This window comes from Cryptomeria japonica, chromosome 1 (genome assembly GCF_030272615.1).
Source record: "Cryptomeria japonica chromosome 1, Sugi_1.0, whole genome shotgun sequence".
NCBI lineage: Eukaryota > Viridiplantae > Streptophyta > Pinopsida > Cupressales > Cupressaceae > Cryptomeria > Cryptomeria japonica.
In genome coordinates, this window is record NC_081405.1 from 159,771,445 (window position 1) to 159,793,397 (window position 21,953).

General features: G+C 34.2%; 1 protein-coding gene across 1 annotated transcript in view; it reads left to right on the forward strand.

Moving 5' to 3' along the window:
* LOC131029004 (uncharacterized) overlaps positions 1 to 1,551 on the forward strand; it is a 143,854-nt gene extending 142,303 nt beyond the window's left edge. Inside the window, exons 11-12 of the mRNA XM_057959384.2 lie at positions 299 to 375; positions 467 to 1,551. Of these exons, the coding sequence (XP_057815367.2) occupies positions 299 to 375; positions 467 to 583 (194 nt within the window). The 3' untranslated portion in view covers positions 584 to 1,551. The remainder of the gene's footprint in view (positions 1 to 298; positions 376 to 466) is intronic.
* Positions 1,552 to 21,953: the final 20,402 nt, after the last annotated feature.

The window sequence follows — 21,953 nt, forward strand, 5'->3', positions numbered from 1 at the left end:
TTTGAGAATCTGGGTTGCTTAGTTGCTTTGATTCGTGTGCAAAACGACGATGAAATTTCCAGTTCCATAATTATATATAATCTGACCGTCTTGTTTTCCAACTCATAACTCTGTCGAGGCTACTGTTTTTAACCTTTCTTGTGTTTTACTCTTTCAGCATTATTTTGGTACACATTGATGTCTTTTCGGTCCCTTGTGGTTATGGTTGGTGTCTGAAAGTGAAGATTTAGTAAAACCTTTGAAAACGCAACCTTTCAAACTACACACATGTTCTAATATTATTTGTGAATTTTGACAGTCTCTGGGAGTGAGGATTCAAATGTGTATTTCTATGATTTAACCAGACCAAAGCACCCATGTGTAAATAAGTTACAGGTGAACTACTCATCCTAATTGTTATTTTTTTTATTGTGATTTCTAAATGCTTCGTTACCTGTACACGTTGTTTACATATTTGTGGTGGCAGGGGCACAGTTCTCCAGTTATTGGAGTGACATGGAATCATGGTGAAAATCTATTGGCTTCATCTGATTCTGATGGTGTTGTAATAGTTTGGAAGCGTGCAAAAATGCAATCTGAATAAAATGCCGGTAAACCGAGATGGGTTTGTTCTATGTATTCGTTGTGTAGAAAGGGTGAAGAGTGGCTTAGTTGACTCGTCTTTTACAATCTCCAACAGCAGAAAATGGATTAATGGTTGCAAAGATGTGACCATGCCCATTAAAATATTGGTGGTGATAATTCAAAATCTTCTGATGTTCGTTCCCGAGCCAATTGTTTAAGCTCTAGATGGTTAGAGCTTATCCAGTCAAAGGATCCAAATTTGTGTTTTTCCACCATTCAGCAGATTATTCTTTATTCTTTTCATAGATTAAATATAAATCATTTGCAAGGCTAAAGAGTGGCTTAGCGAACTTCTTGTTTTCAGTCTCCAACAGCAGAAAATGGATTAAGAGTTGCAGATGTGACAATCCCCATTAAAATATTGGTGGTGCTGATTCAAAACCTTCTGACGTACTTCCCTGAGCCAATTGATCCAGCTCTTGATGGTTATATATTATCCAGTCAAAGGATCCAAATTTGTTGTTTTCAACTATCCAGCAAATTATTCTTTAATCCTATTCATAATGGGTGTAAGCTGTAGGCTATGCAGTCCAAATGGATGCCCTATGCGGGTACAAAATATTTGGATCCCAGATAGCCTATTTCAACATAGCACTCAATCCATGACAGTCGACAACTTCAAGGCTTGGAAAAGCATTTTATCTTCGGCATTTGAAAAATCAGAAACTAAGCTTCTGGAATGGCACATTTCAATGTGTTAATTTGTTCGTGTAGCCACATTCCAAGGGATGGGAAACAGAAACAGAAATGGCAAGAGATGAGTAGAAGGCACAGGGGATAACCATGCATAAGCAAAATTTGAACATGTAATTTACTTGGCATTTCCTTGCCGTTGAATTCTTTAGCTTGCCTGCCCTTCTCTTCAAAATTTGCGGACATGTTTATCGTCGACTCGGGTTATTATTTTCATGTTTTTTACATTGAGAATTTGGTGGGTTGAAGTTTGTGTTAGTAGGTTAGATGGGAATACTTTCTAAAAGTAGTTTTTTTTAAAACTAGTTTTGGTTTGAGATAGCTTGCAAATAGAGAACAGGATTCACAATTCCAATAGAATAGAAAAACCACAACATAGGATTGAGAATTTGGTGGGTTGAAGTTTGTGTTATTAGGTTAGATGGGAATACTTTCTAAAAGTAGTTTTTTTTTAATTAGTTTTGGTTTGAGATAGCTTGCAAATAGAGAACAGGATTCGCAATTCCAATAGAATAGAAAAACCACAACATAGGATATACCCTGGGAAAACTCTTGAGAAAAACCCAACATAAATTGCATTATCTAAATAAGAGGATTATGAATACAATCACATAAGTAGCATGGAGATAATTGACATTTGTAGATGATTTGACCTCACTCTAGAAGAACTTGTCCCGACCATAGTAAACTCTATGCAAAACCTCCAAGTGCCAAGAGCAATATAGGAAACCAAAATGTTTTCCATAACCATGGTTCAATACCAAGGCTCCTCCATATCGGCACCCAAACCCATATGTCCACCATGCTCTTACACATTGACTAAAAATAGTCAATCAGAGATGTTCCAATTGATTTTCTATGTAACCCCATTTCAATGCTCTTATGCATCTTACATCATAAAAGTTCGTAGACGTCTCTTATAAGGTTATAGACGATGTAATACATCATGATACAAATGTCAAAGTCAGCACCCCATTTCATGATGTGCAAGGTTTATAAAACCTAGTCCTAACATTTTTCTACTTATATAAATTGTAAAGCATAAAGGGGTAACATCAAAGAAAAATAAATAAAAATAAATAAATTCTTAGGGGCAAAGATGCCCATATCTAATTAGTGACAACTAAACTTATATTCATTGGCCTTGTCAATGATTCAAGGACATTAAATAAAGTGTCCACCTTAATTAAAACCCTTGTCTTTGTGCTTTGTTTATGTGTGAAACATAGGGTTCTTATGTATTCATAATATTATAGTCAAACATCATTGCATCTAGTCTAAAGCAAATAATTGGACACAATCTTTTAATTCACACACCTTTTTACAAGATGAATAGTTTCAATGTAATCAATTTCAATCAAAGAAACAGGGCTCGGACTCGGCAAGGCCGACTCAGACTCGGACTCGGGCTCGGGACTCGGAGTCAGACTCGGCTGGACTCGGGAAAGTAGAAAACTCAAGAAATTTAGATATTTTTAAAGATTTTGGACCCCAGTCTATGTCTGGTCGAGTCTGGTCGAGTCTTGGTTGAGTCCAGGGGAGTTTGGACCCTAGACTCGGTCGAGTTGGAGTTCGAGTTTGCTGGACTCGTGGGGGGTGACTCGGACTCGGACTTGGACTCGCTAAGTTTGGGTGATTTTTGGTGATTTTTTCGTTTCTCTGATTTCAATAAAATCCTATACATCTACCTACGCTTTGCTTATGTTGCACAATCAATGGTAAATCCCTTTTTATCAATGTCATCAACATAATTTACATCAATATAAGCCTATGCATCTACCTATGTCTTGCTTATGTTACACATAATCAATGGTAAATCTCTTGTTATCAATGTCGTCAACCCAGTTACATCAATAAAGCCCTCTACATCTAGCTCTTTGGCCAAATCAATTCTCAATTGTAGCATAAAAAAACTTAACAGTGCCACAAAAGTATTTGAAAACCTTCATTGCAATCTAGTGTTCTTTTTCTTGATTAGACATAAAACCACTTAAAACTCCTACAACTTGGGCAATATCTAGTGTTGTACAAATCATCAAATATATTAGGTTACCAACAACATTAGCATATGGAGTGTGACTCATTATCTGTCTTAGGGCATTGTTCCCCATATAACTTTGTTATCAAGGGCTTATGCTCATTAGCTTACAATTTTGCATCGTTAAACATTGTAACCTAGACTCAACATACATTTTTTTAGTATGATGTTTTTTAAGAGTTCAACTACTTAGTTTTCGAGTCAAAATTGTAGACATATTTCATGAGCAATGATTTACACAAGCCAATCGTTTATGAATATAAAGGTGTGTTTTTTCTAACTCGACCGAAGCTTCTTGTTAATCCTATAACCTAATTGTCATTCCCAAAATGTCTTTAGCAACCCTTATAACATTCATTTCAAAGTGACGAAAATTGAAATTTAATCACCTTGATCATTTCCTTAGTACTATTGATTGACATGTTTTTGATTAACGGAAAATCAGGTTTTGAGGGGACCCGAAACCCCTTGGATGAACCAGCATCCAGAACCTAGCAAGAAACAACTGATCAATAGATATACAAAGATTCCATACAACCAACCTCTAGAGAAACGCCAACCAAAGGACAACAGAAAACATTACATATCAGTCTGGACCTAAGCAAAGAGACAAGACTTTGAGGGTTTTGATTGGCTCCCACAACCACATAAGAGGGTTTTAAATAGGATCCCACAACGTGAAAGACACTGAGGGTTTTTGCACGCACCCACAACCATGCAAGAGGGTTTTAACCAAGCTCCCACAACTTGATATTAGGCTCCCAAACCTAGCACACCTTAACCAAAAACAAGAACCAAAAGAAACCAAGGTGTGCCCTTTAAAATTGGTAGACTATTGATTGACATGTTGTCAACATGCAAAATAATAATTGTTTAAAGTGAACACAATAACCAAATTGTTAGAGTTATCTTGTATTAATCAATAATTATTTATTTAATTACGCCGAAGGCGTTCCCTATATGAGATGAACCACACAATCTTTAAAATCTATGGCTGAAAGTCGGCCAAAACGAATGCAAGACCATTGGAGATGTTTCCACCATTGATTATTCTTTTCCCTATTTCGTCGTCTGCGTACGGTGTCGGTGCGTAAAAAGACTGCCTTCCTTCCTTTCACACCTTTCACGACTATTTAACCGTTAGATATGATTTTCGCCGATCGTTTTTCCCTTCCGTTTTGACTGTTTTCTCCCGTCTCCATTTTCCTGTTGCCATTTTCCGTCCGCCATAATGCTTTTTGTAAATCATATCTGCTCTTTTTTCTGCGACTTCATACTTTATCTGTTTATACGCTGCCATAGTACCGCTAGGTGCAGGAAATTAAATGAAAAAAATTAAAGTTTTAGGGACACGTTCCCAAGCGGGCTCTACCCCCAAGAACCTCTTGCAATTATTTCCTTCCAAATATTAATGCCTCTTTTACCTATAAAAGCTTACATAATATAAAATAGATTTAAAAAAAAAAAAACCATTAGAATATGAAGATCATTAAATGTATTTTCATAATAATGTTAGATCATTTTTATTATAAAATTATTAATTATTTAAAATTAATTTTTTTATATAATTTGAATTATTTATTAAACTACTTCATTTAAAAATAAAATATTTATAAAATATTTAATTCTAACATTGAAATATATTCTTATTTTAATTTTTTTAAATAATTATTAAATTTACATACATTTTTATTATATTTATTAATTTTTTTTATATAATTTGGAAAAAAATATTATACTAATTTATTAAAAAAAAATATTAAAATAAAGTATTTAATTTTAAAATTGAAAAATATTTTTATTTTAATTTTTTTAAAATTATCATTTTTATTAATATTTTGATTTTGATACATTTTGACTTTACATTTAATTTTTCTCCATTTTATTATTTAATTTAGATTCAAGCTTGAAAATAAAACATATTTTTTAATTATTATACAAAACTTATTATTTTTATTTTGTTAAAATAAATAGTTGAAAATAAATTGAGATAAATAATTAACAAGAAATTTGAAATATGTTTTGAAATCTCTTTCTCTTATTTATCTATTTATCCCTATCTCTCCTCTCTCCTTATTGCTTCCTCTTTTTATATTGCGCTACTTCTCTTCTTTCCTTTCTATATTTCTCTCCCACTCTCTCTCACTCCATCTCTATCTTCCTATCTCTCCCTCTCCCTTCCAAACCATATCTTATTATCTCTATCTCTATCTCTCTCTTATTCACTCCATGTCTCCTACTCTCTCTATATCCCTCTCTTTACCTCTGATATTGTTCACTAGGCAAAATAAATTAGTGGAGCGTTAAAAAATTGATAAAAATTTCATGGAGAATAATACTTATAAAAAAATGAAAATTTTAATTTATATATATCTAAACCATTGTTGAGAGAGCCCATTGGATTATTAGACAATTCTTATATGGCAATAAATATTTTATAAATTTGAAATTTGAAATTTATGTATAAATTATTTAGCTCTTCAGTTTATTGACAGCATGAATTCATGTTTTACGCTTATCATTTAAAGTTATAATAACAATAATAAGTACATGGCCTTAAACACAACTACCTTCCTATACATCCTGGTAAATATTTATTGACAAATCCACTCATTCTTTAATGGGATTGAAATTTGTTGAGCAAGTTTAATAATTCATCATATAGCGATAATTCATTATGACCAATAGAATGTCATTGAAATGAAGGATATGAAGATTCATATGTTAGAATTTGTATTATATATAAATCTGAAAAAGGATCAATGGTTAATCGTGTTTCAAACAAGTATGTAGAATATGTACAATATAATAACAAACACTATGGAATTGACCACATGGTTTACATTATCTTTGTTTGAATATAAGAATTTGAATGTTCTTGGCACCTCTCAACCCAATACAAAATCAACATGTATAGACAAGATCCTAATTTGTTTTGCATATCTTTCCCACTAGATTTTGCTTCAATTGATTTTTGATCCTTGTAAGAGGATACATAATTGCATAGTTGATTTTTAACTATAAAAAAGAATAGTGGTCAAAACAATAATTGATAAAGTGACATAATGCAATTTTATTTATTTTTGACAAGTTTAACAAGTTTAATAATTTAACCTATAGAGATCATTCATTAATCACCAATATCAAGTCCTTGAAATCAAGGATAGGAAGATTCATATGTTAGAATTTGTAGTATGTACAATATGTATCTTATCAATTGTGTAAATGATCTAATTGTAAAAAAAATGAAATGAAATAAATTAAAGAAAATGAAATTAAAAAAAAAAGGGGAAACATCAATTTATTTGATCAATTAAAAAAATTCATACCCAATTTCTTGGTTAGTTTTTAATAGGTTGAACAAGTTTAATAATTCATCATATAGAGATAATTCATTTATGACCAATAGAATGTCATTGAAATGAAGTATATGAAGATTCATATGTTAGAATTTGTACTATATATAAATCTGAAAAAGGATCAATGGTTAATGGTGTTTCAAACAAGTAAGTAGAATATGTACAATATAATAACAAACAATATGGAATTGACCACATGGTTTACATTATCTGTGTTTGAATATAAGAATTTGAAATGTTCTTGGAACCTGTCAACCCAATACAAAATCAACATTTATAGACAAGATCCTAATTTTTTTTGCATATCTTCCCCATTAGGTTTTGCTTCCATTGATTTTTGATCCTTCTAAGAGGATGCATAATTGCATAGTTGATTTCTAACTATAAAGAAGAATAGTGGTCAAAACCATAATTGATAAAGTGACATAATGCAAAATTTAACTTTTTCATAAGTTTAACAAGTTTAATATTTAAACCTATAGAGATCATTCATTAATCACCAATATCAATTCCTTGAAATTAAGGATAGGAACCTACTAATCATTATCAAACTCCATTGTCCTACCATGTAATAAATTTCCTGGTACACATTTAATCTTTTAAGAATGTTTAGATGGAAATAAAAATTTATATGGTCTCCACTCCAAAATTCCTAAACATCTTACACCTTTTTAATTAAAATAAAATAAATTTCCTAAAATAAAAATTGATGGTAGGTTTTAGACTACTTTATTTTCTGTAAATATTGGGAAAAGTCTATGAGATTCTTAATAAATGAGAGTTGTGGTCAAAAAATTATCACAAAGAATTATGTCATAGCCATTTGCTAAATCATCCCCAGTCATTCCTGCTGCAAATGTCTGTCAAAACAATGCTCCATCTGTAATTGTTTTAATTTAAAAAAAAAAAATTCTTCATTGAAACATTATTTTGTTCTATTAATAAAGGTGTATTAGTGCATTTGATAATTTAGGTAGCTCTTAAATTAGCTTGCCTCTTAATGATCATTTTTGTGCACATCTAAACTTTTCTCTACAAATGGCAAATTTACAATAGAAGATATTTCATCTGACATTGATTATTTTACTCCCTTTAAATGTTACAACCATAACCAAGAAACAGGGTATGGATTTTTTTAATTGATCAAAGAAATTGATGCTTCCTATATTTTTTAAAAATTATTTTTTAAAATTTATTTCATTTAATTTTTTTACAATTAGATCATTAACACAATTGATAAGATACATATTGTACATACTACAAATTCTAACATATGAATCTTCCTATTCTTGATTTCAAGGACTTGATATTGATGATTAATGAATGATATCTATAGGTTTAATTATTAAACTTGTTAAACTTATCAAAATTTTGACCACTATTCTTCTTTATAGTTAGAAATCAACTATGTAATTATGTATCCTCTTACAAGGATCAAAAATCAATTGAAGCAAAACCTAATGGGGAAGATATAAAAAAAATTAGGATCTTGTCTATGCATGTTGATTTTGTATTGGGTTGACAACTTCCAAGAACATTTCAAGTTCTTATATTCAAACATAGATAATGTAAACCATGTGGTCAACTCCATATTGTTTGTTATTATATTGTACATATTCTACATACTTATTTGAAACACCATTAACCATTGATCCTTTTTTTAGATTTATATATAACACAAATTCTAACATATGAATCTTCATATCCTTCATTTCAATGACATTCTATTGGTCATAAATGAATTATCTCTATATGATGAATTATTAAACTTGTTCAACCTATTTAAAAAAAATGATTTACAATATGTCACTTTATCAATTCTTTTTCTTTTACAAATATTCTTCTATTTTTAATGTTTATTGTTTTGATCAATAATCTTGTTTTCGGCGTACCCATTGCACACCAAGGTGCAATTGCTAGTTATTAATCTATTATACTCTACGCTTAAGCTAAACTTAGGCATTTAATAATATTGTAGGTATTTAATTATTAAATACACATTATCCCTTTAGGGTTTTTTTAGGGTTGCACACCTTTTGGGTTGCTATTATCCTTTTATAAGGATTGAATTGTACTTTTTCATTAATTGATTCCCTTTTTGAATGATAATCTTTTTCTTCAGAGCCATTATTGTGTTTTTGTTTCCAATCTTCTCTTGTGATAGGTATTTTGTTTGCAAGTGCTCTTGGGATCTATGAAGTTGTATTTTCTCAACTTCTTCATGGTATCAGAGCCTACAGTTGTTGCTATTTGTCAGTGGACCCAACTCCCGCCTCCCTGTCCGACGCCTTCGTGCGCTCAGGTCCCGTCGGCCCGTGTTGTCGCTGCCCATGGCCCCGCTTCCCACCATCCACTTCTCCCGACCGTCCTCACGGTAGCCGCCTGCCGCTCTCAACTACCCTCCTCGTCGTCATCACTACTGTCAACCTCCCTGCTACCTTTGTCGTCCTCCTCCTCCTTGTTGTTGCTACCGCCCCTCTCGTTGGCCTCCTTGTTGCCGCCCAGGGCATCGCCCACCGGGCACTGTCGGTCACCGACTGCCCTTTTTCGGCGATCGCCAAACTTCCAAGCGACTTTTTTCGACAAGGGGGATTTTTTCGGGCATCGGATTTTTTTCGGTAGGACATTTTTTCACGCAACAATTTTTTTTTCAGGCGGAGGGATTTTTTTTCTTGCCGGTAGAGAATATTTTGGGAATATTCTGCTGATGTCAACACTATGTATGTAGTCTTCAAGCCTCTTCTGGGCCCATTCAGAGTACCTTCAGTCTTTTGGCCATATTGTGGGCTCACAGAGGCGTTTTTCGATAAATCTTATATCGTCAAAAAGCTCTTTCTAAGCGCTATCTAGATCTGGAGGTTTGATTTTTTTATTTTGCTTTTTTGATGGTGTTTTCTGCTGTAAAAGCCAGAGGTTCATTTTTACACTCGGGGAGACATAACTTGAGCATTCGAACTCTATTTTTCGAAAACTTTATATCATTGGAAATCTTGTTCTCTGCACTTTCTAGTCATATGAGTTTTCTTTCAAGATTCTGCTCCAGGTATATTTTATTCAGTTTTTTGCTTTTTAGCACTCTGGTGAATATCTTGGATGTTTCAGGTCCCAAGATCTCTTTCTTTGAGTAGGATGTCTCGTCTTTGATTGTTTTATCTGTATTTCCAGCCTTGTCTCTTCTGATCATTGTAGACTTTTTTTGTAATCTTTTTTTTTTATGCAAACACATAGACATAAAGTGCCACTATGCATTGTATACTTGGGATCTTGCACATCTTGTGCCTTATTGTACATGCACTACATTATAAAGTGCCATGGGGGGGTTGATGTTTTCCTTTGTTTGCCATCTACCTTTGTCACGTGAGTGTTATTTCCATGACATTGGCCTCATGATGTGTGTCAAGTGAGTGTTCCTTCCACAACATTAGCTTCATATGTGTCAAGTGAGTGTTCCTTCCATGACACTATGTACTTTCTCTACACCTTCGATGTTCCTTGTTCTTCATCATTCAGTTCTTGTTGGTCGTCCTTTTCAGTGTACCTATCTCTCACCCTTGTCCGCATTATCGGGCGTTTCTCTTGTTGTTCTAATGCTTCCTTGGTTCGTTGGATCAACTCTTCAGGCTTTGGTGTTTTATGCCATTTGTATCTTCGAGTTTAGTTGTTTGTCTTTGTTTGCCATTTGATTCGAGTAGTGTTATTTGAGGGCACTCATGTAGATTACAGTCTTCTCTACCTGATCATCTTCTATTTCAGTGGAGGTTCTTCAAATTGACAGTTATTCTTCGACAATGTTTGTAGGTTCTTTTGCTCTTCTTTTGTTCCTATCTTTTTGGAACATTCTTGTTTGGAGGCTTTTTTAGTCCTTCACTTTTATTCCATCTCTTTTTGGAGTAGGGTTTTTTCCCACGTGGTTTTCTCTATTTCTCCGGTTCATAGAGATTTGGTTGTGATTGGGTACCTCATCAGGCTTAGTTGTTGGGACCCAAATTTGTCTTCATCATGTAGTTGCATTTTTTTTGCTTCATGCATTTATTTTTTTTAGCTACTCCCTAAGTTCATCTTAAGGGGGGGTGTTAGAGTTATCTTGTAGTAGCTAATAATTATTTATTTAATTATTAGTCTATTATACTCTATGCTTAAGCTAAACTTAGGCATTTAATAATATTATAGGTATTTAATAATTATTATTACACATTATCCCTTTAGGGTTGCACATATTTAAGGTTGCTATTATCCTTTTATAAGGATTGCATTGTACTTTTTCATTAATTGATTCCCTTTCTGAATGATAAATTTTTTTCTTCAGAGCCATTATTCCGTTTTTGTCTCCAATCTTCTCTTGTGACAAGTATTTTGCTTGTAGGTGCTCTTGGGATCTCTGAAGTTGTATTTTCTCAACTTCTTCAAAACATTACCTTAACAAACCTTAGCTTCAAAACATAGGCATTCAAATATTGATGCCACATTCTAGGTGATTGCTTCAAGCCATGGGGAGACTTTTTGAACTTGCAAACTAGTTGTTCCTAGACTTTGACCATATAACATTCAAGATGTGTCATGCATATTTCCAAACCCCTATATAAAAAGGTTATCTTAACAAACCTCGACTAAATCACAAGATCATCTGTAACACCTATAAATAATAATTAAACAAAAAACTAAGTTGATTTTGTAAATGTGGAGAAAACCTCACTAGAATCAATTTTCTTGCTTTTGATCATATAGTGCTTGGGTTGTGTTATATGGATTTCTTCCTCCAAATCCCTATGTAAAAAGTTTATCTTAGAGTCCATCTACTTAATTTTGAAATCATATGCAACAATAATAGATAATATGAATCTTATGGAAGAAAACTATGCAAGTATAGAGAAAATATATTCCCTCAATGTACCTCTTTTATCATATTTTGCCTTTAGAACTAAACTTCTACGCATTTGCAACCAATAGTTTTCCTTTTTCAAACAAGGGAACCAATGCCCAAGTCTCATACTAAATAAATATCTCATCCATGGCCTTCTTCCAAGACTTTCTCTCCTTTGATTATTCCTATTTATAATTTATCAGCATTAGTAGATAATGCTCTTTTTAGCCAAGTGGACCTCTTGGCTAGTGGGGTATGGGGTTCTTCTTTTGAGCTCTTATCTACATCAACTCCATCACTGTCCTAAACTTCTAGTTTAGCCCAAGTTTATTCTTTGAGAATGATTGTACTTCCTTTTTCACTTCTAAGGTTTTGAATAGGAGAATTTTTGACATCTCTAAAGATAACATTCCAACTAGCAATTGCCTTTTTGTTTCAAGATTCCAAATCTCGTAACATTCCACATCTTCACCTTAACCAATGAAGATACACTTATACACTATGTACACATGTCTTGCAATCGAACACTCTAATATGTTTAAGTGAGGACTTTTTACTCATCTAGACCTCCTCAAAAATCTTATCAATAAGCATTAATGGAAGAGATCAATTGATAAGATATTAAGAAATATCAATACATTTGAGTATACTAGTAGCCATTTCCATCATTGTTATGTTCGTTCAATTTGTAACTTCACCTTGCTAAGGGGTATATGGGGTTGTACTTTGTCTTGATATGTCATTTTCCTTATTAAAAAAATTAAACTTTGTTGAATAGTATTATCCACTATTGTTTGTTTTGTATCTTGATATTCATTTTAGGTTGGTTCTCAACAAGAGTCCTAAAATCAATGAACTTGATGAAAACTCAATTTTTTGCTTGGGAAAGAATATCCACATTTCGAAGAGAAATCATAAATAAAAGGCATGATTTTTTTTCTTAAAAAGAGAACATACACGTGCAAATAAGTGCACAAAATGGGGGACCAAAAGCGAGTCTTAAGTGGCCATGTTTTTTTTTAAATTAGAAAAGACTAAGTTTTGGATGAGAAATTGAAGATTCTTATGCTCAAATTGTGAAGACACAACAAGAACAAGAGTTGTAGTGCTATGAAATCTACTTTGTAAATTACTATTTTTTTAAATGGTAGAGATTAAGGGGTTAAAATAGGGGTGACACAAACTAGTCTTGTTTCTGTTAAAAAATCATTATTGCATCTAGTGTGTGGCCCCTAAATGTTAAATTTTTAATATTTAAAAAATCAGTTTGGTGAGAAATTAGCTAACACCGTGTAGTTTATGCTCCATATTTTTATTAATATTTTAATTATTATATGTTTTTTACTAAATTTTAGAGTGGACACATCCTAAAAAACAAAAAATTGAGTATGCAAACCCCTAATCTTATTGAAAACTAATCAAAAATCTTTTTTGTAAATGTGTAGAATAGTCCACTTTCTAAAAATGTTTTTTTTTTTTCAAATTTTGATGAATGAGTAAAAAATAAGACCAAAAATATCATACACGGGTTTTTGACAAAAAATGGAGACATTAGTAAAAGAAATTAAAGATCAAAACCTTAACATTAATTGAAACGCATAAAAAATTACATAGTTAGAAAACTAAGAAAAAACTCAATGTTACAATGTTATTTTTCTTGACTTGACATTGAAATATGTGCAAACTTGATAGAGAGCATATGCTCAAAATTTTCCTTTTTTAGAATTTAAAAAAACACATTTTGGGCATTGAAATGCCATTCCAATCTTATGGGTTGAAGGCAAATACGACCTCTCTCTCTCTCTCTCTCTCTCTCTCTCTCTCTCTCTCTCTCTCTCTCTCTCTCTCTCTCTCTCTCTCTCCCCGCCCACTCTCTTTATCTCTCTAAGTCTCTCCCTCCCTCCCTTCCTCTCTCTCTAAATTATTGATGGCTTAGGGTTGAAGGTCCAAGGTTTAGGGTTTATGGTTGATGATGAAGGGTTGAGGGCCTCTCTCTCTCTCTCTCTCTCTCTCTCTCTCTCTCTCTCTCTCTCTCTCACACACACACACACACACACACACACACACACACACACACACACACACACACACACACACACACACACACACACACACACCTGCCTCTCCCCTCTCTAGGTCTCTCCATCCTTTCCTCCTTTCCTCTCTACCTATCTACCTTTCCTTCCCTCCCTCCCTCTCTCCTCCCTCCCTCTCCCTCTCTTCCTCTCTTCAAATTAGTCAGATCTAGGGTTTAGGACCCATGTTTTTTTATTTTGGGACTATGTTTTAGGGGTTATGGTTGATGATGGAGGGTTTAGGGTCTACTTCCCCCTCCTCACTTCTTCCCTCTCTAACAATCCTTCCATCCCTACCTCTCTCTCCCTATCTTCACTCCCTCTCTTCTATCTATCTCGCCTCTTTAACTCTCTCCCCTCTTTACCTCTCCCTCCCACCCTCTCTCTCTAGGTTTCTCTCTCCTCCCCCTCCCTCTCTTCCTTTCTCTAAATTATTTATCATTTAGGATTTAGGGCCTAGGGTTTTGTGTTTACAATTGAAAATGGTTGAGGGTTTACCTCTCCCTCCCTCACTCTTTTCCTATCTATTGATCTCTCTCTCTCTCTCTCTCTCTCTCTCTCTCTCTCTCTCTCTCTCTCTCTCTCTCTCTCTCTCACACACACACACACACACACACACACCTTGTTGTGGTAACAAACATTGATTTAATCAAATATGGTGGTAGACCATTTAACATGAACTTGTGAAATGCTCGTCAATATAGCCATGAAACAATACTTGACACAATAAATAATAGAGAAAATATAGATGGTTCATTGGATTGATTGTAAATGAAAAAAATTGTAATGTCAAGTAGATTTGTATATATGTACAGTTGATTTATATATTCGTATAAGTAAATTTTTGTTTTTCCTCTACAATCATGTCTCTTATAAGATACGTATTTGAAACTCTTTTTATGTGTATGGTTATGTGCAATACTCCAAAATAAGGTAAATCAACATCATTTAATTTATTATGACTTCTAATTTCAATTCTATTGATGTCAACTAGTGTGTTCATGTATCATAAAGACCTCATATCATAGTTTAATTATTCCACTATGCTAGTACATCCAATAAAACATAAAAGCAATGATGCTTGACAAGGCTCAAGTGCTACATTGTAGAGTATATGGCATTCTTGCATTCCACTTATTTTGAAATACTACCTTGTCTCATAATTAAGAAAATACCCTTTCATTTATCCATATTCACTTATCCAATTGTAAACCCTAATCTAATTCTATTCTACTTAATGTGATAAAAGTATACAAATAAGCTAAGGGGAAGACAATTAAAGAAATGAAATATTGCACTAAGGTTGTTTAATAGGAAAATTAAAGAGAAATAAAATATTGCACTTCAAGCCCTCATTTAACATACCCAAAGCACAATTGTACAATCAACTACACTGACATGTCTTCATCTATTGTGGGGTAATAATCATAATGTGTTATTGTATACGGTGAAAAATGGTGATTATAAACTATTGTAAAACCACAAATATCCAACCACAATAAACCCTAGTTCTACAACCAAACATCCACCATACACCAATGAAGATACCTAAGAACATGCAAATCAACAAATGAACATTACCATTCACATGCCAAGTAGGGTTTCAATCTCCATTGTCTCCTATATCCATTGATCTTGTTTGATATATTTGCTCTCAAATTTTGTATATGCACAAGAGTTCAACGAAGAACAGATAGTGGTTGTAAAGTTGCTTGATCGCAAGAAGGATTGATTGCATAAGGTTGACGCATTAGGGTTGATAATGATGAGAGTATCCTCTTATATAGAAGATGCTTTAGAAAATGGAGGGATAAGATTAAGAGGTGAAAGAAATAAAAGGACAATGTGTTCTTGAGGCAAAAAGGGGTCACCTTGGATAGGATGGTCAGGGACAGTGTATCATCAAAAGATATGAGATCTTGGTCAAATGTTGGATGCAATGGGAAGGCTTTAAGTTCTTGATCTTGATCTATTTCAAGACTTATTTCTTTGTGTTCTAGATCATTCTCTTGACATGGGGTATGTTTTTGAATATGCACGGGGGATTCAGGGAAGGAATCAATGTTTTGACACAAGTGCGATAAAATTTGCATGGGAATCTCTGTAATGGTAGCATATGGTGTGATTGGGTCTTGCATTCCTGAAGCATGGAAGGGACTTGCATCATGAATTGGATTAGCTTGGAAACCTACTATGGATAGCCCTTAGGAGGTTGTATCATGTGATGAAAATGGTGTAGACTGCTCTTATGAAACCTTAGGGGATGAGGAAATGATGGGAGATATGGAGACCAATAGGAGAAATATCTTGATGGAAGAACAAGTCATTGATAGACATGGGTAGACAATCATGTTCAGAAATAGTCTCATGTGTACAACCTAGTTGTTGAAGAAAATTGTCGAGAAGTTTAGGTTGGCATTTTTGTTGTTTGTGCGATCTTGTTTGTGATATCGTTTCAACGTTTGAATCTTGCAAGATATTTGTAGATTGACCTTGTTGTGTGATAGGTGACACATTGACTATGTTTGGTCGACATCCAAAGGGTGGTGTATTTGTAAATACACTTGTGTTTGTTTGGGACAAACTCGATGGTGTATTTGAGGACATAAGAGGATATTCATTGACATGTGATGCAACCAAAGGTGAAATTGGTTGCGTGATTGTATGTGACCTTGGTAGGAGTTGACTTGTTTGTACAATTATTTGTGGCATTGGGAGTTGTGTTCTTTCTTAAGGAAAACTTGGTTGTATTGGAATAAAAATTGGTTCAATCTTTGGTGGTGACTCTTGTTGAATTATACCAAACTCTAGTTGTGTTGGGTTGAACAATTTTTTATTCGAGATATGATTGAACATAGTTTGATAGGAGAGTTGGTCCAATGAGGCTTGATTTGGGTCTTGATTGAACGAGGTATGAATTGGGACTTAATTGAATGGGGTTTGATTTGGACTTTGATCAAATGGGATTTGATTTGTGTTCATTGTTTGAAATTGTTTTCTCATGTTTATTTGTGAGAGGAGAGTTGGTTTGTCTAATTTTGTGATAAGAGCTTGTACGTCCACTAACTCTAGGTTTGTATTGGGACCTTTAAAATTTTGAAATAGTTTGGCCATCTGGGATCTAGTCTCTTCACTTTTTTTAACTTTGTATTCCAAAATCTCTATTTCTTGAGCTAGTTTTTATTCTAGTGATGAATAAATGGGGATGCCATTTGTTTGGTCATGATAAGCTTGATCCAAAATTTGGGACATGTATACGTTGGATTGACATGATTGATTGGTTGATTGCGATGATATGGTCCCATGGGAGTAGGAAGGTTGATATGGGGATGATGCTCTTTCCATTGGAAGGTTGACTTCTCTACAATACTAGTAATGTTGAGTCATTATTCTTTTTTTGAACTAAGGTCCAAAATGTTTGATGATGAAATTGGGCTAATGCTTTGATTTCTTTGTTTTTTTTTTTAACTCTTCTTGGATTTCTTTTTTAATTTTGGATGAAATGAGATGCACCTAAGGATGAAAAATACAACCCTATTGTTTTTGGATTTTGGGAATTTTGAAAATGGACAAATGCAACTAAGGATAACAAATGCAACCTATGTTTTTTGTTTTGATTTTCAAGATTTTTGGAAATATTTGAGGCTACAAGTCTAAAGGTGTGACCTTGAGAAATTTCAATGAAATTGAGACCTCTAAAGGATGAAGGGACAAGATTATGACAACATTGGGTTTGTAGCTAGTTTGATGAGATAGGGTTTGACTTGATAGTGTTGATAATGGATGAAATTTTGACAAGGTTTTGACTTCTTTGACAACAACACAAGGTTTTGTCCATAAGATTTGACATTCTTGGATTTTCAAAATTTTGATTTTAGGATCTAAGTGAAATGTGACGATTAACACTTAATGAAACAATATGACCTAAAATGAAGATAACAATGATATGTGCTAAAGAGGAAATGAATGGACTACTGTGACAAATTTTTTGGACTAGGGAACACCCTAATAATGCAAATGAAGATAATGACTTGACCTTATGAATCATGAGGAGAAGGAGTGTAAAAAATTACCCTAAGACAATGATGGGATTTATATTGACAATGATTTTTTGAACAATGCTAGGATGGACCTAGAGACTAGGGAGAATAATTATTACTAAGAGATTATCCTAAAATGATTTATGGATTGATGAAAAGATTAGTGTAAGACTTAGGATACTGGTAATTATGCAATCCTAAGATGATTTTGATGTAGTATGAAAATGAGCTTAAAACCTAGGTTAATGACAATGATATAAAAATGAACCCAAACTAAGGATAATGACAATGATATGGAAATGAACCTAAAACAAGGATAATGAAAATGATATGGAAATGAACCTAATCCAAGGATAATGACGATGATATGGAAATGAACATAATCCAAGGATGATGGCAATGAAATGGAAATGAACCTAATATAAGGATAATGACAATGATATCAAAATAAAACTAATCCAAGGATATGACAATGATATGGAAACAAACTTAATCCAAGGATAATGACAATGATATGGAAATGAACCTAATCCAAGGATAATGACAATGATATGGGAATAAACCTAATTGAAGGATAATGACAATGATATGGAAATGAACCTAATCCAAGGATAATGATAATGATATGGAAATGAATCTAAACCAAGGATAATGACAATGATTTATGGAAATGAACCTAAACTTATGGCTATGACAAATATGCATATGTATGACGAAACCTATGTATGGTTGAGACAATTTTGATTTTGTAACGTTTTGACACTGATTTTGTGATTTTCAATGTTTGAAGTTGTTGGACAACTTTTTTGTTCGATTGTTGGGAATGTATGAAGTCTTGGACATGTTTGGATTTCGAAATGACAATGTTTAGCATGAATAGTCATAGAAGACAAAGTAGAAAAATATCGTTGTTTGTGACCTAACTCTGAAACACACTCAGAGTTGAGAAAGGAGCCTAAATTATCCAAAATTTTACTGGTATTAACAAAAAAAAGCACTTTTGAAGCATGCACTGCTTAGCCTAGAAAGAGGATACTACTTGTTGAGTCCCCACTCGGATAAATCTAAGTACTGAAATAAAGCAGATAGCTAGAGATATTGGTGACACTGGCTCCCCTCCATGGCACGGGCACACCAAATCTTTTTTTCCCAAAGATTTGGAGATCTTATGAACCAAGGAAAATTTTCTCTACAATGAATAGTAGCAATGTGGGGTGGCTTCGGAGGTCCAACCTCTTGCACCAGAAAGAAAAGGGATTTTAGGCTACTAAAACATTGGTTCAAAGAGTTTTTTAGATGCGAATCTTTGCCAATTGGTGAATTCCACGCGAATAGTCTGGGGCAACATCATGGTCAAATCGCCCAGAATTTCGGGGTTAACGGTACACTATAGAATCTGGCTTCGCCATTGACCACACATTGTCGATGAGCATGCCCGTAATATTCGTCTGGAATCACTTGGACGTGGGTATTAGATCACCTCCGTTATTCACCAACAATAGTAAAACGACCACGTACCCAGGACCTAATTCGCCAATGGTAAATTAAATGTTCATTGCATGCGTCGACCAAATTCACCAATATCAATTAAAACATTATAAGCATTCGAGGACCCATTTCGCCCCACTTAAATTAAATGTTCATTGCACACCCACACAATTCGCCAAAAATGCAATTAAATTAAATGTTTATTGGCAATTGCGACGCCCGGGCCCCACGCAATTCGCCAAAAATGCAATCATGGATTGCTATAAATACACTCTTTCTTACAATTTGTTTGTGTCTGATTAGTAAATTGGGAGCTCTCGAGTCTCGATTCACATTCCACAAATTGAGTTGGAAATTCAAAATGCATTGTAGGGCGGAGGGCCAGAGTTACAATCCTGCAACACAGGTCCAGGCATTCCTAATTCCTGATTCTGAGAATTCAGAAGGCATAAAGGTGAGTAATCATTTCTTCATACTTGATAGTATTAGTTTTAACTTTAAATTCGTAGTGAGAGGTCAAGACTCAAGATGTCACAGTTAGACATGGGTGAGACTCCTCAGGGTGGTAAAAGGATTGAGATGTCACACAAGGGTGAGACTGAGACTCCTTAGGGTGGTGAAGGGATTGGGATGTCAGACAAGGGTAAGACTCCTCATGGTGGTGAAACTGAAGGGATTGAGAGGCCATCAAAACGCCCAAAACTTAAACTTAAAGATACTACCATAAAGTCTTTCTTTGGAATTGGCAAAGTTTCTGGTCCATCAACTTCTGCAGTTGCAGAAGCCATTCACAGTAGATCACCACCACCACAAGGTGGGATTGTCATTGAGTTAAATGCATCAAATGAGGATGACGATACCGACATGACAAAAGATGTTCTAAGGGATACACACAATGAGATAATTCACTCAGATGCAAATGCTAGTACTGAAGATGATGTTGGTAGGAAGAAAAGAAAAAGGAAAGTAAAACTAGGGCGAGAGTGGGAGATGACAAGGAGTTTTAAGATTGATTGGGTAGCAAAGTACCCATTCATTAAACCAGTCCCAAACAATGATGAACAACCAACAGAATGCAAGTGTAAGATTTGTAGCTGGAAAACTAAAAGAGATAAGAAGATGCAGCTAAAGCTTGACACCATAGAAAAGCATATTGGTAAGGTTTATAAAAAATAGATCATAGAGGGAAAGGAAACACAAGTAGTAAGATGGAAATCAAAGGAAGAATGTCTTCATGTTAAGTATGCCGCGGAATATGAAGAGCATAACCACAAAATGACACTGATTGGTAATAGTGGATTTGGAAATACAATCAAGGCTAGGCTTGAACATGCAGTGAAAGATGCAAACCTGGCAAAGACTGTTCAGATGAGTGTTGTTTTTCATATTCTGTCGAGAGGACGTCCTATGAAAGATTTCCTAGAATTTAGTAATTTATTATCTTTTTTGAATGTCCCTCACTATCCTATGTGACATTGGTCAATAAATGTTGGATGGGAAATGACAAACTGTCTCGCTGAGGTGGAAAAGCAAAATTTACAAGAGAGTGTAAAAGAGTCAAATTTCATTTCATTATCCATCGAGGAAGTTACTGCGGTAAATAACACTGCTTGGGTTTGTATGCATGTGTATACCGTAAAAGAACATGTCTACCGAGCTCATCTACTTTGTGTTCGTAAAATGAGGGGCAATTCAACAACATAAAATTAATACGTGGAAGTTAAGAAAGCTTTGAATGAAATTGCTGGTATGGATGACTTGACAATTGCCAAGAAGTTGGTGTGTGTTGGAGCTGATGGAGCTGCAGTAATGCAAGGTCAAAGGACCGGTCTTTCCGCAAGATTACAAACTAGTATTGCACCATACATGGTTGGCATTCACTGCATGGCCCATCGAATGAATTTAGCATATAGAATTGTAAGCAATTTCCTTACAGTGTCAAAAGTTGAAGATCTAGTCCACGAGCTCCACTCATACTTTTGTCGAAGTCCTAAACGTTTTGCAAAATTTTAGATTTTTGCTAAGGGAGTAACAACAGGAAACAAGCTTCTCAGGGATGTTGAGACCAGATGGATCTCCTTGCATGGACCAGCGGAACGAGTTCTAACAGAATATCAATCCTTTATCGAACTAATGTATGAGCAATGTCTCACAGTAGACAAAGCTCTTGATCTCTTACATAAGTTAAGTGATATAGAGACCCTGTTAACTTTAGCCAGTCTTCTCCCCATGCTGGATTCAATGAGAAAAATTGTTAAGAAAGCCCAAGACATAACTATGTATATCAATGAGTATAACACTCTACGTAAAATGACATGCTTGAGCCTGGATGGTCTATACCTAGATCTAACAGGGTGAAGCCCAAATTTTTTTAGGTGGCAGATAATTATAGATTTGAATCATGCTGAAATTTTTTTACATTTCAGTACAAAAAATGAGTTATGTGTCTTTGTAAAAGGATTTCAGATACCAATGCACCAATCTAAGACGGGCAAGCGAGGCAGAGCACTGCCAGTCAAAAAGGAAGATTTTGACAGGATTGTTAAATCTGTTAGTGATAATTTAAAGTCTATTGCATATGAACTTTCAACTGAGATTTGTGAAAGATTCCCTTGAGAAGAAATACTTGAAGCCATGGGTTGTGTGTATCCTGAATTTTGACATTCAATTGGAGATAATCCAAATGACGCAAAGATGTTTCATAAAAAACTAGAGGAATTGATATTGACATTTTCAAAAGATGCATATTGCAATGGACAACTTGGTCTCTCTTCT